We start from the raw sequence: 17,759 nt of genomic DNA on the forward strand, positions 1-17,759 counted from the left end.
TTTTATTAATTATATTTTTTAATATATATATATATATATATAGATGTACATTAATCATCAAAATGGGGCTTTTACATAAGTTAGGGAAAGGGGATCCCCTTGAAGCAAAACAACTAAAAAAAGAGGGAATACAACTACAAAAAGGTGTACCTAATTTCCAAGCAGCTTTAGCAATCCAATATGCAGTTTCATTTGCCTTCCTGAGAGTATGGACCCATTTGATTTGACAGCTTCTAGTAATAGCCCAAGGCTGCCTGACTCTCTAAGAAGGCATTGGAAAGCAGAAACAAGCCGATGGCTCTCATGTGAGAGAAACTAAAGAGACGGAGGAAGGTGGCTAATGAATTTGTATTGATTGAACGAAAACCTGTATCAGTTGCCTTTTATGTGATTCTAAGGATGAAACAACTCCGTCTTTCTTTTCGTTCGACACTGGGGGATCTTTCGAGCTTCACTCACAGGATGTCTCTCTGCCACTGATAACGGGTTTCATCCCTTTATTTGAGAGAGGTGAGCAAGTAGACGGTCCCCCTATCGCCTTCGATTTAGACTGCACAAGCTGAGGGAGGAACAACAGATGGATGTTGGGAGGAACAACAAGTGGATGTTCAGAGGAAGGCGAAGAGGAGAGTTCTGAATCGGCCAAGGCAATCAAACGTAGGCGGAAAGGTAAGGCTTTAGCCTTGGGCTCGGACTCCTTCATCCCAACACCTCCAAGAAGTAGGAAGGGGGGTCCTGATTGATAGATCCCTCTGCAAAAAAAAAAAAAAAATGACCAAAGGTCTTTATGAATTCTGATTCCAGTCTTGAGGTATTGGTTTCCTCTGAACTCGGAATTAGCCGTATATGCCTTTGCTGTTGCTGATATATTGTGGTTAGTTGGCTTGGAAAAACATCTTGATTATCTCGACCCGGTTGAACTTTGTCAATCATTAGATCGTTTTCAGCTCCTGGGCTACGCTTCCACTCTCCACGTGACTTCTATCTGTCTATGAGGGAGAGGGCTGCCAAATTTGAGGCGGAAGCTGCAGAACAGTGAGAGCACATAGAGCTGGCCACTATGAGGGCAGCCGAGGCGGAGACAAATTTGAAGGATGCCTGAATTGAGTTAGAAATAGCGTTTGGGTGGATATCCGTTGTCCATGCAGAAAATGTTGAAATGTTTGAATGGAGGTCCACCATGACGACAACTGAAGATCTTCTTATGGCACAGGTTGAGTACGTGGTGGAGGGCTATAAAATCGCAGTGAACAAATTCACCAGTGTGAGTATAGTTGGCTCCAATTACTCCAACGTCAATGAATTCAAGAAACTTTATGATGCTTCTTCTGCCTCCGAGCACCGCAGGGAATCCGAGGGCGACAACGTGGCAAATGGCGGCTCATCTAACACCCGACCCAAAGAAACGTAGATTTGGATTCCCTCTTTTTCTTCTCTCTTTTTTTGTGTACAACAAATGAATGATACAAGGATTTTATAGTAGTCATTCTCATAAATGAAATACAATTTTTTTAATTGTTTCTTCTTGTGAACATGTGTTTGGCCGCACTTACCATTTTTCATTTCCTTTGTTTATATGATTCGATTGCCTTTCTTACTTGGGAAAATTTAAGTTTTGAGAATTGAAGTCTTTAATTTATGACCTTGCGTTAGACTGCTTTGTGTGAATTTTTTTTACTGCAACCTCACGTTGAAACCCTTTCAGGGTCTTCTTTACCGCGACCTTGCATCATAACAATTTCAGGGTTGTCTTACCGCGATCTTGCATCATAAGCTTGCTTCGGAACGCAATCGGGTCGTCCTTACTGCAACTTTGCTATGGAATGTTATCGGGATCATCTTTATGGCGACCAAGTGTCAGAATGCTTGCGGGTCATCTGTGATGCGACCTAGCATCATAACACTTTCGGGTCGTCTCTAATGCGGCCAAGCATCAGAACGCTTCCTGGTTGTCTTTAATGCTACCAAGCGTCAGAACGTTTTCCATTCATCTTTAATGCGACCTAGCATCGAGACGCTTTTTTGGTTTTCTTTGTTGCAACCAAACGTCCAAACATTTTTTAGCCGTCTTTGTATGACTAATCTAGTTCCCCCAAATTTCATTGTAACTTAAGGTCCATGAATCCTTCAGTTCACGGAGTGTTTTTTTTTTTTAAACTGGGTTTATAACTCGTCACCATAGTTTATGTACAAGGAACCACGACAAATATTTCCTTACTATAATATTTTCTTTCAAACAGAGGATATGAAACAACAATATTAGGGAAAAAAAACTCTTCAAGTCTTTTCCACTCAATGTTCAATTGAGACTTTTTCTTGTATAGGACCCTTAATTTGTAAGCTCATGGGGTGACTTCATGGTCGATGATGAAGCACTTTCTTGTTACCAGATTGGCTCTCTTTAGGACGAGGTCACCGAGGGAGAACGTCTTTTCTCTAACATTCTTGTTATAGTAACAAAGGTTTCTTTTTATTTCTTCCTAGCGTAGTGCAACATTTGTTTGAACTTCCTCTAGGAGGTGGACGATGAGCGAAGTTACATCATCATTTGCATTTTGCCAATTAGTGAGTCTCTCTGCATCGAAAGACGTTGCAGCAAATACCCTATGACTGTGATGATTGTATTTGACCGGTAAGATGACTTCCATTCCATGAGAGAGCATTTATGACGTTTGTTCGGTTGATGATGACGGAGTGGTTCAGATGACCCAAAGGATGGAAGGAAACAAATCCGCTCAATTACCCCAGCCCTCAACCTTTTTCCTCAGCAGGTTTAGGATGATTTTGGTCGCAGGCTCTACTTGGCCATCGGTTTGTGGTGATGCACGATTACAAACTTGAGGTTGGTCCTATGACTTTAACAAAAATCTCCCACCCCATAATCAACGAATTGTGTTCCATTGTTCGTAATGAGTCTTTTGGGCAAGACACATCAACAAATTATATCCATCCAAATAAATTTTCAGACCACTTCAGTGATTATCCGGTGAGAAATTTTACTTCTGTCCATTTTGAAAAATAATCCACGACGATCGAAAAGAAATTTCGTTACCCTTTCGAAGGCATAAACGACCCAAGGATATCGAGTCCCTAAACAACGAAGAGTCAGGGATTTTCAATCGGTTGTAGTTTTTACGCAGGATGATGCTGTATTGGAGCATATTTTTGACTTACTCGCATCTTCGAGAAAATTATTTCGCATCCTTTATGAGGGTCAATCAGAAATAACCTTGCCTCTAGACACAATGAGCTAAAGTTTTTCCGCCTGAATGACTTTCACATTTTTTCGAGTGCACTTCTCGAAGGATTTCCTGCACCTCCCTTTCTTTGACGCACTTTAGAAGCAACAATGTGGTTGACCTTCAGAAGAGTGTATCTCTGAGGAGGAGATATTGAACGAATTTAAATTTGTATCTTCGTGAATCTGCCACTTCGAGGATTTTCTTGTCTTGAGGTAGTGGACGTAGGGGTCTACCCAACTTTTCACATCTTCGGTTTCTACCTCCATTACTTCCGACTCCTCTATGGTTGGTTTGGAAAGCCTTTGGGGCACCTTGTTTCCGGAGCATATGTTCTTCGACAAGAAATCCGCCATTTGGTTCTCCTCTCGTTCTACATGCTTGATAAGGAAGTTAGTTTAAGAACTTCCCTATCTCAACCTTTACTTTGTTCAAATACTTGACCATCATTTCTTCTAGAGCCTAGAATTCCCAGTAACTTGACTGACGACAAGTTGTGAATCTTAGTTTATGATTAGATGTCAGACGCTCATTTGATCAGCTAACCACAAACAAACTATCAACACTTCATACTTTGTCTGGTTGTTTGTTGCCTCAAAATTTAGGCGAATGATAGATATGCTCTCTGGTCGAACCACATAACGCTAGCCCAATTCCTGTTCTAGTTTGGCGGGAAGCTTCATCAACATAGAAGGTCCAAGTTTGTTCATTTGCTTTAGATTCATCGCTCGACTCATCCGGTTCAGAAAAGTCCACTAGAAAACTTTCCACGACTTGAGCCTTAGCATGTAAGATAAGTGTGTAAGTTAATTAATAAAAAACTTTATGAATAATTCATTTAATATTTATTTTTTTAGTTGTTTTAGGTAATTTTGCATTATGTTACGTTTCATTTGATGTAAATGTGGATGTACATGCATAAGTTAGAAGAAGAAAATAATGAAATGGTAGATGGACATGTTGACTTGATTTTATGCATGTGGGATTATTTGTTTTATTTCCTGTTATTAAAATTGTTATGGGAAGGAGACGTAGTTGATGTCATATTTGTTGAGTTTTACTGCCCACTTCAGTAGTTGACCAGAGTGTTCCGGTTGTGTGAGTACAGATTTGAGCGGGTGATCAGTGATCATTCTAATTGAGTGCATTTGGAAATACGACCGGAACCTGCGAGCATAGACAATCAAAATAAACATTAGCTTTTTTATAATAAGGTACTTGACTTCAACTCCTCTGAGAACTCGATTGGTGTAATAGACGGGGAATTGCTTCCCCAACTCCTGCTCCTCTGAGAACTCGGTTGGTGTAATAGACGAGGAATTGCTTCCCCAACTCCTCTCGAACTAGACTTGAACTCATGGCATTCAAACCAACTCCCAAATATGATGAGTTCTTCCTTGGGCTTCGTACTTTGCAACTGTGATGGTGAGACCAGTGATTGCTTCAAACTTTGGAAGGCCAACACGCACTCTGTCAACCAGTCAAACCTCCTAGTTTTTCTTCGTACTTTAATGAAAGTTGTGCATTTTTTGCCTTTTTTAGAAATGAATCTGCCCAGCGCGTCGATCGACCAGTCGACTTCTACACTTCTTTGGTGTTCCGGGGAAAAGACAGGCTCAGGAGTTATTGGCTTTAATGCCTTCGGGTGTCAAGAGATATTCTAAGAATGTTTCGTTTGAAGCCCCAAACGTGCATGTTAACGGGTTTAATTTCATGTTATATTTTATGAGAGTTTGAAAGAATTCTTTTTAATCACTTACATGCTGCTCGAACGACCTACGTTTTACTAGAACATCGTCAACATAGACTATTTCTTTCTTTTTGCTTAAAAAATTACATCTATGATAGGCAACACCATTGTTTTTTAGCCCAAAGGACATTATAGTAAAAACAAAATAAACCTTCACTAGCAATAAAAACTGTCTTCTCAACATCGGCTGGATGCAACACAGTCAGGGAACTAATGATCGAGTATCCGATAACAGAGTTCACTAGTGCGAAAGCAGTGTTCTGATTTGTGAAGCCCATGCACATCCTCCACTTGCTGTTGGATTTCTGCACCTTGACTACAGTGGATACCCAGGAGGTGTACTGTACCTCCCTGATGTAGCCGACCTCCAAGAGCTTTTGTACCTCCTTTTGAATTAGTCTTACCAAAGTTGTTGCCGACGACTGAATCTTTTGCTTCATAGGCCGGGCATATGAGCTGATGTAGAGGATTTGACAAACCTCGTCAGTGAGAATGCTAGCATTTCAACGCCTGACCGGGTGAAGACATTGCGATGCTTTTGAAGAGTCTGGTTCAACATTTCTTTGTGACCTACATAAAATGTTTCACTAATTAGAAAAAAATTACCGAGGTCCTTGAGATCTACAAGGATTTTGGCTGTGATCTCATTTGTTTCAAGGCCTCATTCTCATTGTTGTTGTGTATTTAGCGCTCTGTGCTATATGTTCCCTACTGCCCGGAGATAACATGTTCGAGACTGCTCTAGATTCCCACGTATGGTAACAATCTCCCTTTCGCTAGGGAACTTCACTGCTACGTGGTAGGTTGACACCACGACCCGGAAATCGTTGAGCAGACAACCGAAAATTGCGTTGTAAGTTGGTGGCGCATCGGCCGCCAAGAAATCTTCAATGTTCGTGATCTGGCTTTTGCCCTTGCCCCAGGTGTCAGATAACACAATTATGCACAACACCACTTTTCATTTGCTAGAAAATCCATATAGTGGGCCAGTTGGCGTGACCAAATATTTGGTCAAATTCATTTTGTCAAATGTAGCTTTGAACAAAATATTTCCTCGAGCTACCTATATAAGCCAAAATACTACATACCTGGTAGTTATTAATCAGTGCAGTAATGACGATAGCGTCGTTGTAGGGCTTTCCAGTTGGAGGTAAATTTGCGTCAGTGAAAAATGTCGGGGGATGGGGCTTCCTTGTTGGGATAGAAGCCAAGGCACAATATTCCCCTTTTCGGCTCCTTTTTCGGTCAGGAGTTTGGATTGAATCACCTCCTAGTATCGTTGATACCATCCCCGCTATGTGGATAATATTGGCCCGGAGAGGTCCATCCGATTTGTCCTCTGCAGGTTTTTCCCCCTGTAGTCGAGTATGTGCTTAAGGGGTCATGTACTCCTTGAGTTTTCTGGCTCGTACTAACTCTTCTACCAAGCTATGGAGGTACTTGCATTCTTCTGTATTATGCCCGTGGTCTCTATATTACTTGTTGGGATTTCAGAGAGAAGCCCCGATTTTCATTGGTGTTGGCCTTTCAGAAGTATTCTTTGTCTTGTATGACGTCCATCAGTTCTGCCATCGAAACCCTCAATTTTGTGGGCCTTGAAGTTCCGCGATCGTTCATACAACGATTATTCGATCGGTTGCGTATACGCGTGTCTGGTTCGACATCTTAGTCCTCGCAGGGAAAATAGCCTCTTTTGCGCTTCGGACGAGGGTCATTCTTCTCCCTCCTTCCATTGTCGTTGGAGCCTTTCTTGCTTGATTGTCGGTCGGACTTCTCGCCTTTTGTAACAGGCGGATTCATGTATTCTTTGGCCGCAATGTGGTCGTTAGCCAACTCTAATAGTTCAACTAACACTTCGGGTTTCCTTAAACGCAAGAAATACTTGAACAGTGGACTTTTTAGTCCTTGCGCCATGGAGGCTTTGTCAACTGCTGGCTTTAGGTTTAATATCTTGAGCATCTATTTTTGGAACCGTGTAACGTATGTCCGCAAGCTCTCGTTTGGTCCCTGATTTAAATACCATAGGGAGTTTGAATCCTTGCAGGGCTTCTGGGCGTTAGCAAACTGTGCCAAAAATAGTTTTTTGAACTTTGAAGAATTGATAATTCCAACAGGGAGTCCATTGAACCCTCTGAGAGTGGAATCTCTCAGAGTAGTGTAGAACAACTGAAATTTGAACGCGTCGAAATTTTGAGAAGGCAAATTGCTGACTCAAAGGACGCAACATGATCGGCCTTGTCGCTCCGACCTTTGTATAGTTTCAAAGGAATTGATAATTCTAATAGAGAGTCCATTGAACCATCTGAGAGCGGAATCTCTCAGAGTAGTGTAGAACAGTCAATGTTTCAACGCGTCAAAAATTTTGAGAAGTCAAATTGCCAACTCAAAGGATGCAACATGATCGACCGGGTTACTCCGACCTTTGTACAGTTCCGATGAGGGAACCTTGAATTTCTCTTAGGGCTCAGCTTCAACAATATGCCAGGGGATCACATTCTTCAATCGGCGGTAAATTTCTATTTGCCCTGATTGCATTTTTTTTTTTGGCATGGACCCAATGCTGTCTTGGTACTGGGATTCCTCCCCTTGTTCAACTGCCTGAGTCGGCTGCTGATCTTGATGTTCGAGTGCTGGTTGATGAGATTGTGGGAGAGGTTGCACTCTCCCTTCAAGCACAACACAGGTTAATCTGCAATCCCGTCATCCTATCATGAGGTTCTTGAATTTTCGGTTGCACGAGTTCCCAGACATACTCCATATTAGAGCTTCTCCTTGTTGTGTTCCTTCACCTTGACGCTCTTTTCTTCTTGTTGAAGACATGATTTCACGCTTACTGCACCTTTTATGATGTTGAATCTTAAATTGTCTTGTGGATCACACTCATGGAATAGAGCATTAACCGAATAAGAGAAAGGGAGTAGGAGAAGAATTTGAGACGCAATACTTAATTTTTTGGGAAAATAACCCTCTTATTTATAAGTCATAGGAAGGATGTGATAAATTAAATGATTGTCCCCATTTAATGGGAACGTTATAATCATTTATGAATCATTACACTTTTACATATTTGTAACTAAAGTAAAAAACACTTTTACCCTGTAACCGCGGACACCATTTTATGTTTGTATTCGTATTTGACATTGTTTCACTTTTTAATTTTTTGGTCTGATCGCCTAGTATTCATTTGACCAGTCGAAAGTATATGCGACCAAATGGTTTTTGATAGCCTCTTCCGAAGAAGTTTGTTGCGAGGGCTTATCGTCCACAGGAATAATTGTTTCATCAAGCAGAGGGTATTTACCATAGCAGCATTCCTTCGGTCAATGCACCTATGCAAAAGGAACTCTCTTAGACTGGTATTTACCATAATCTTACAAGCAGCATTCCTTTGGTCAATGCACCTATGCAAAAGGAACTCTCTTAGACGGTTATTGATTTTCTTAATGCCAAACGTCAGTTGATTAATCATCAACTTATGCGCGCGGTGTTCCTTAGTTGGTTAGATGTTCGTTCGATCGGCCCGAAATTTGATCGACTGATGCAATGGTGAATGTTCATGCTTCTACTGCTTCCTGATTCGACCCTTCGGATCTCCTTGAGATTCGTGCAACCACATTAATGATGTGCATGCAAGCTACTTGTTGAACCATGAATTGTGAACTCACATAATTAAGTTGGATTGTGTTAAAAAATGTCTCATTTAACTTTTGAGTTTTAAAATAGCTCTCAAACTTATTTAGCTACTTAACTTGAATAAACCTAAACACTATTTATCAAATTGCGTTTGAGTTATTCATCTGATGCGTTGGTTCACTTACAGCCCTGTAAACTAGTGAATTTTCTCATATGTAATATTTCTGTGATATAAACCCTTTTAATTCTGAAAAAAAAAAAATTGTAAGGTATTGATATGACGACCTTCTGATGTTATCATGCAAAACTTGGCCTTTGTTCTATACTTTATTCTTATTTAAGTTGCTCGGCACTCTGATAAAGGATGAGCTGGACACAGAATAATGTATTCAATTCCTCTGTGAATCTCGGCACCCCTACTACGAGAATCAGCAGAACATGCTCTTTATCTCAGGTTACCTTCGTTCGTATGGCAGTGTTATGTATTTCTCCTGCTCAAATACTACAGCATCGAAAAATGCAAAATATAGTTTGCAGTTTTCCGAAGTGCAAATCATGTGCTCCGACGTGCTTGTTTGGAGGAAAAAGAAACTCGAGAGATGAAAACAAGGTGATTGGCTCATCTAATTGTGTTGTTTTCTATGCTTCTTTCTCATGCATATTCTTTTAGCTCAACTTCTCTCCCCGTTAGCTCAATAGTATTAACAAGGGAGGTGGTTTTATTTGCTTACCAATGAATTCCTGTGTATTTGCATATTTAATAACTAAATTTTTAAATATTTACTTATACGACATCCTCATCTTTTGATAGTATCAAAAGCGCCACTACCATTAACTTATTTAAAGTAAAATACAGCTTTTCATGTTATTTGTTTTAATGGCATTTAGAAATCATGATGTTATATTATTGAATATAAACGCTTCATTGTTTGATATGTAAATACACAAAACTTAGTGGCGTGCATGTAAACCCTTCATGGTTGTATTTTATATTTATAGTTGTCAACTCAATTATTAGATTGATAGGAACGGGACAAGTCTTTGCAGAAATTAGGAACACATAAATAGATTTTATTCCTCTAGTATCAAATCAAAATGATACAATTCCGAATACATAATTGATAAACCTACAATTCGAGAGTTCGGCAATTCTCTCCCAAACCATAACCCTAAGTTTCAAGATAACATCACATAACATAACCCTAAACATATTAAGCCCTATTTATACCCCACAATATTAACTAACAAATGACTAAATTGACTTTTTAGCCTTGTGCCTCACATAACTCTTCAAATTATTTAGCGGGCTCGGCATCGTCTCGGTGGAGCATGAGGCGGATAGCGTCATAGATGCTGGTCTAACAAAGATCTTCTTGTTCCATTTTTACATGATTTATTTCTTTGATAAATAAATAAGTTGGTTAGCAAACCGGTTTTCCAATTGGCTTTGTCAGTGAACAGTGAGCTGAAATATGCAAACCATTAATTTCTAGGGGCATTTACATACATGGCACACAATTCTTATGTATTTACATATCTCGGACCTAAGCTCATATTTACACCCATAGAACTCAAATCTTCTATATGCAAAAACAGCACCACACTTTTTTAAAGTAAAATATGCCTTTTCATGTAAAGGTTTAAAGCACCAAAGTGATGTGGATATAAATATGAAAGTTTATATTTGAAATATGTAAATGCATAAGAATTATGTGCTAGTAATGTAAATTTCTCCCATTTCTATATTGCGCTTATGCCCGGCTTAATTTCTTAAGCTTGCTCGGGCTCGGGCCAATAAGAGCATAATTTTTGTCTGTTTTTTGGTTTAAGCAACGGCGGTAGAGCGCATGGCATGGTTACAATAGCAGTGATTGCTTGATTATCTGATTTGACAATATCCAAAACTAACTCGGTTTATTTATTGGGCGATTTTCGGACCTCTGTAGGGTTTTTCATGGGATTCACTAAAGGATGCTTTTAGAGGGTTGAGAAGGGAAAAAACAGTCCAAGATATGTTTCGAGATCAGATGCGGCAACAGGAATTTGGCGGTGATGGAAATCCTCCTTGGAGCGGCGGCGGGGGCGGCAGCGGCGGCTCCGGTGACATGGAAGATGAAGGTTTTGCTGGAATTTTAGATGAGACGTTGCAAGTTGTTCTTGCCACTCTTGCCTTCATATTTGTGGTACCATTCTCAAACACTTTGTTTTCCCCTTATGGCTTGTAATTTTATAAAGGGGCATTTTGCATGCATAGCACCCAATTCCTATGTACTTACATATCTAACATCTAAACTTTTTTTACATTAAGAAAACGGTCATTTTAACTTTTAAAAAGTGAAACACATCTTTTCATGCATAGGTAAGCTGGCGTGCTTGTTAAAATTGAAGTTTAGGTGTTAGATATGTAAATACATAGGATTTGAGTGTTATATATACAAATCTTCCTTTTGTCTTTGTATTAAATTTGAAAACATCATTGCCATGTTGGGCATGAGATATCATATCATAAATATGATTAATCCGGATCATTGAGATCGTGATAACATCGGATTCGAAGAAGCCGACAACTCCAAAAATTGCTTTCCTTAACACTTCCAATTATGAGCATTTATTGGAATTCCAAATACTTTATATGACTCATTAATTACCTATTACAATTATTTAACTACTGAACCATACAACCCGTTACAAAAATCAAATCAGAATAACTGTGGAGTCTCGCCATATACATGAGGGTGGCAGTTTATTTGAAAACATTGCGTAATTCTTTAACAATTCCACTCTCTCCTTCTCTTTGAGATTTTGGATTGATTAATTATTTTCTTTTGGGGCATTTGCATAATAGTACACAATTCTCTTATATTTACATATCTAACACCTAAACATTAAAATTTACATTCATAACACTCACATACTCGACATCACATTAAAAATTCCATTTATACTAACTTTTCAAAAGTTAAATGTACCTTTTTAAGCATAGATATAAACATCAAACTTTAGGACATGTAAATCCATAAGAATTGTGTGGTAAATATGTAAATATCTTCTTCTGTTTTGCTGCTGCAGTATATTTACATAATCAAAGGTGCGGAACTAACCATGCTCGCCCGAGACTACATCAAATATCGTCTTGGCAGCGTGCCGAGCCTGAGACTGAAAAGAGTCATGGATAGATGGAAGCGAGCTCTGGATAAAGTTTCTTATATGACGGAGGAGAGCGATGACTGGTTGATACCAAGTATTGTACTGACTCCTACCTGGTGGCACAGGCCTGAGGAAATTGTGCGCCACATGAAGAAGAAGAAGAGAGCTCATAGACGCAACTGAAATATAGAGTAAGCTGCTGGCCTTCTTCTCCTATTAAGTTGGTGATTTCTTATATTCTTTCACTGCAAGTTTAAATTTTCAACTCCATGAATGAATTTAAGCCTGTTTTGATGTAATTTTGGTATTTTATGTAGAATAACTCTGTTATTTTTTGCTTTTATAAGAGTTTTATATTTTATCTATAGGTGTATAATGTTGTGGTTATATGCTGGGCGATTTGGTAACTGTGTAAATTGTGAAAGATGAAGTGAATTTTAACCAGCCATAATGATTTTATGCGTAATTTGGCTCAGATGGATTTGTTATTCAATTATTATGCAAGTATTTTTCATCCAAGGCATATGTTTTTGGTTTTTGTAAGAGAAAAAATTGGGTTAGTGTTTCCTCATCAAATTTTGATTTGGAGACTGTGAGAAAATATATCAGGACTAATGAAATCAAACCACCACGTAGCGGTGACCACATAGCGGTGATAGAAAAAAAATAAAATAAAATATGTCCGGTAACACAAGGGAATATTCCTCTCATGTTATTCAGGTGTTATTGTGTGTTATTTAGATATTATTGTGTGTTATTCAAATGTTATTGATGTGTTGTGATTATAACACCTGAAATATTTCCAGAACACAATAACACATGAATAACACAAATGTGTTGTTGTGATTATAACACCTGAAATATTTTCAGAACACAATAACACATGAATAACATACAATAACTCTGAATAACATGGAATAATAGAGGGAATAATCCCGTGTTACTAAGCTGATTTTTTTTTCTGTCATCTCATCTGACGTAATTTCATTGGACTCTACACATAACTCTGTGCGGAGTTCTGATGTAATATTTTTTCCAAAGCTGTTGATTTATTTTTGAGATTAATGTTAAATATTTGAATTCATTTTAAAAATATACTGCATTAATCTCGAAACAACTCTATGAGCTCTTAGAAAATTAACTTTTTTAATTATTGTATATTTATGAACCGTTGACTCTGTTGGTTTCTTCTTTTAGCATGCAGTGTGCCTGAATATCTGTATATTGTGTCCTGAATAGGTGCGCCATAAATGTTCATTTAATTTTTTTCTTATTATGTGCATGTTTATTAATCTTTAATCTATGTCGAAAGTCATTTGAATTTTTCAATATATCGACTTAAGACACTAAATTTCATATTCACCCGCTCAAGGATTGGGTTGGAAATTATCTGCCTTAGTATAGATTTTCATTTTGTAATGTTAGGAAGATTTACATGCATACCCATTCACTTCTTATGCATTTATGTATGTAACATCTAAGCTTTAACTTTTGCATTCATAGCACATTGCCTCTGCACGATGGAAAAAATTTACGTACGATAGACGTACGCAGCGTTGCATATGATTTCGAGGTTATACAAGGAGTATAAGGGGGTTATACCCGTGTTATAAACTCTTGTAACCTCCATGTAACCTAATGTAACCTACTTGTAACCTACAAATAAGTTCCGCGCTTCTGTTATCATATATTAAGAATTTATTAGTAGGTTACAGGTAAGTTACATGAAGGTTACAAAGGGTTATACCGTGGATATAACCCCCTTATGCCCTCAGTATAACCTTAAAATCGTACTCTTTAAAATCGTACTCAGCGTTGCGTACGTCTATCGTACGCAAATTTTTTCCTTAAAATCGTACTCAGCGCTGCGTACGTCTATCGTACGCAAATTTTTTCCCTGCACTAGGGGTATTCATTTTTTGATATTAAAATTGTGGTATTTTTGACGTGGCATGAAATAATTGTGGTATAAATGTAAAAAAATAGGTTCAAGTGTTGGATGTGTAAATATGTAGGAATTTGATGGTATGTATGTAAATGCCCCTTAATATTAATCTTAAATTAAATTAAAAAAAATTAAATTCTTCTTCATATTATTTGTCTTATAATGTTTTTGTTTAATTCAAAATCACAATATCTATTTATGTATGCGTATAAAGTATGATGTGTTACTATGATTTTAATTTAATTTATTAGGTGTTTATTTTTTAGTAGCTCGAGCATTTAGTATGTAAAATTTATTAGTATAAAAAAAGTTAATGTAAAATATAATCAAAATTTCAAAATATCGTTTAATTATTAAAAATATTTAATAATAATGTTTTTAATTTTATATTAAATGATTTATGATTATTTATTTTATAATTACTCCTTAAATTTATCATTTTATTATAATAGTAGCTTGAATTGATATTGTTCTCTTTCATCATAAACAAGCTCCCTCATGAGCTGGCTAAAACTAATAAAAGTAAGCTTGAGCTCGAGTTCGATTAATTGATCAAGTTCAAGCTCAAGCTCAGAGTGATTTGAACTCGAGTCAACTCGTTTACACCCCTAGTTCACTCTTAACAACATTGTATTATTGCGTGTGGATCGAGTGGAATGTTTTCGTTTCAACTCTCCCATAGAAAGTTTGTTTTTTTAGACTTTTAAAATATAGCTATGGTGATATTTTGTTATGTTGGTAAGGCTTCAGTGGCATGCATGTAAATATGACTTTCAGGTGAAGCCAAAGGTCTAATCAGTGAGAACATTCAGCTCCTAAAAATCTCAATTTTATTTATTAAACTTATTATTTTCATCTCAATGAATCTTACCATTTTTAAATTTATTACAAAACAAGGGCACCACTTTAAAAAAAAAACAAGAATTTTAACTATATTTACTTCAAACTGTTTGGGGCAGCTTATTTGGTGCGACGACGTTTTGAAAACACACCTGACCTGTATGGGTAAACTGCGTTTTGACAGCTTGTGCGTTTTCAAAATGCTGAAAACAGCGTTTTCACAGTGCACCTGTCTAGGTGCGGTGACAATTTTTTGGTAGCGGTCTGACTTTTCCAAAAAAATAAAAATTTAAAAATAGTCACAGCACCTTGCTTTATTCAATAAGCTGCAGCTGCCCCAAACAGACCCGATAGAGCTTTAAAATTCATAAAACATAATTTTGGTTCAAAAAATCTCAATAAATATTTTCTCAAATAAACTGGAAGCAGAGAAATAATTAAATAAAACTCAGCCAATAACATTCCGAGATAGATCAAGAAAATTACAAAAAACACCCCCATCTCTCTGAACGTAGCCAGCCACATCAACCCTTAATCACATTCCTTAAACTATGATGCTTACTTGTCTTGGGCAATTATGATGGTTAGGGCAGTTATTGTGATCAATAACAATAGGGTTCTTCACATTGTTCATTATGGCCTGATGGAAATTAATTCCTCTTACAAACCCATTATGGGGTTTCACCCATGTTTTGATCCTCAAATCATTTTCTGTTCCGGTTAAGACCACCGAGCTGATAGTCACATTTTGTATGACGGAACTTCTGGGCGACTCGCCCAGCTTTCCTATGGATATACCGTGGCTTGGCTCACATATGATGTTCTTGATCCACATATTGACGACACCCATGCCCAGAGAGATGCAAGCATTGTCTGTGCCCCGACAGAGTTTGATGGTTGCACCGCTCGTCGTCTGGATGTGGATTCCGTCAGAGTTAGGGCTATTGAATGGTGTAGTAACTGTGGCTCCTACTCTTATTCCCTGACTTTACATGATCGAGATCAGGAACTTTTCACTATTTTTTAGCATTTTTTTTCTCAAGACCACATTCTTCGACTGACTAATCATCAATTCCTGAAACATATTAAACGTTATTAAAGGTATCTACTTGGGTTCATGAGATGGGTTTGAATTTGATCTGGGATTTTCTTTACACAAATACAACCAATTTGAACCCTACATTTCATTAAACAAATCAAAATTTTCAACTTGATCCCAACACAAATAATAGCTCATTCCTAACCCCGGAGGAAATAATTTCAATTGTGAAGGATTCATTTCAACCACAAAAAATAATTTCTTTATGCCAACCTAATTTTTGGAGGCAATCTAATTTAATCTTATATATATATTGATATATGATTTATTTTTGTGCAAGAACGAAAAAAATAAATATTAAATATTACAGTAGAGCCTGTGGGTAGCCAACATCCTTACAGGCCCAGAGAGACTGTCCGACAGTGTCAAATGTGTCTGCCAGAGGCACAGAGTCCATCCACATTCTTGAAAGTGATCCGCTCTGTCATGGCGCGAAGTTTCTAACATTGTTGCCCTTTATGAGCACCTCAACTTCGCCATTGTTACAAGGACACTAACCAGCTCACCAAGAAGTCTCCCTCCGACACTACCAAAGTCGCGGGCTTTTGGTCGCCGTAGGCCTCTCCCCATGCACGCCATAGCGCCGGTGTCGGGGCGTAGAAGCAGAGAAGAAGAAGAAAGGTGTAGGGCAGTTGCAGTGCCATTATAACGGTTTCAAGTGTGATATATAATATGGGGAGGAGAAGATGAAGAGAGTGAGATTGAATTTGTTGTGTAATTAAGGAGCAATTATAGCACTAATTTGAGGCTATTTGCACCATGGAATAATTTAGATGCCATGTGGTATTAAATTAGTATTTCTCATCAATGTAATAGTATCTTTGTTAGGGCTGTTAAAAAAGATTTGCAGTTTCACAATAACTTGTGTTGCTATAACATCATCAATTGAAGAATTTCAAGGTGTTGGATTCTTGAGCCCATCTCATACCAAAAAAAAAAAAAAAATGTTGTGTTCAAATTATTAAGAAACTCATGTTAGAATCTCTAGTTGATTAAGCGAGCTAATCTTGAACTATTCTTTAAGCTCATTTTCTTAATATTTTTTTCATTGGTTTGTGCTAGGCTTGAATTCAAATGAGCCAAGCACAAATTCAATGTTTACTAATAATTTAAAAGTTCAGTTGATTTCAGAATATAAAATTTCGAATAAGCGAAAGAGGGGTGTGATCGAGTCAACTCGTTCTTGTGTTCCGGCTAACAAGAGCTCAACTTGTCTACTCAATTGCATGCTTGAGCTAGAGCTCAAGCTCATATGAGAGGCAAAATTTTGCCTTGTTGCAAAAATAGGGGGCTCACTATAGGAAAAACATTTAAAATTGACGGAAAAATGAATGGTCTAATTTTTGTAGAAAAATTTAAATTTATTTCCGACGGCTTATCGACGGTCATAAGTGAATCAATTTCTGATGAATTTCTTACTGCTTAAACCGTAGCTTATAAGTGAACAATGTTTCTGATGAATTCAAGATAGTCACTGATGATCCAAGCCTTTGGTTCATGGCAAATTATAAGGTGACGGTCTTAACCTGTCAAAAAGTTATCTTATAGTTTTTTTATGCATTAATAACCGACGATCCTATCATTGTAATCGATGGCTGAACCTAACGGTTATTAATAAATTAGTAACTAAAGAACAAGTGACCTGTGGAATACCGTCAGAAACTATCATTGTATCGAACTAACATCCCAAATCCCTCATTTCACTCTCGCTCGCATTCCTGACCTCTAAAGCCAACTGAGCGCTCTTGGATCGTATTTTCACCAGGGTTAGTGATTTCACAAATTATTATAGTTAAATTGCAAGTAAATTTCAACTACAATCTTCCTCTAATTTTTTACTTAATTTATTTTGTTAGTTTTTTTTTTTTTGACATTTGAGAATTTCCATTTTTGAAAAATTTAGAATTTTGATTAAATTTTCTATAGTTTTAATGATGTATTTGATTGTTACATGCTTTGGGCTCATTTCCTAGGTCTCTATATAACACTTAAATTTTAATGTGAAATTTGCATGCATAGCACACAAATCTTATGGTTTATCTATCTCAAACCAACATTTTGAAATAGATAAACCATTATATATATATATATATATATATATATATA

General features: G+C 37.4%; 1 protein-coding gene across 5 annotated transcripts in view; it reads left to right on the top strand.

Moving 5' to 3' along the window:
- Positions 1-12,194, top strand: part of LOC110023306 — a 20,761-nt gene extending 8,567 nt beyond the window's left edge. For 3 of the 5 annotated variants that reach the window (XM_020722656.1, XM_020722634.1, XM_020722641.1), the window contains exons 2-4: positions 8,986-9,232; positions 10,569-10,805; positions 11,692-12,194. In XM_020722656.1, the coding sequence (XP_020578315.1) occupies positions 8,987-9,232; positions 10,569-10,805; positions 11,692-11,952 (744 nt within the window). In that variant the 5' untranslated portion in view covers position 8,986 and the 3' untranslated portion in view covers positions 11,953-12,194. Of the gene's footprint in view, positions 1-8,964; positions 9,233-10,568; positions 10,806-11,691 lie in introns of all 5 variants that reach the window. The other 2 variants (XM_020722666.1, XM_020722649.1) reach the window with 2 other exon arrangements.
- Positions 12,195-17,759: the final 5,565 nt, after the last annotated feature.

Source organism: Phalaenopsis equestris, unplaced genomic scaffold (assembly GCF_001263595.1).
Source record: "Phalaenopsis equestris unplaced genomic scaffold, ASM126359v1 Scaffold000002, whole genome shotgun sequence".
Taxonomy (NCBI): Eukaryota; Viridiplantae; Streptophyta; class Magnoliopsida; order Asparagales; family Orchidaceae; genus Phalaenopsis; species Phalaenopsis equestris.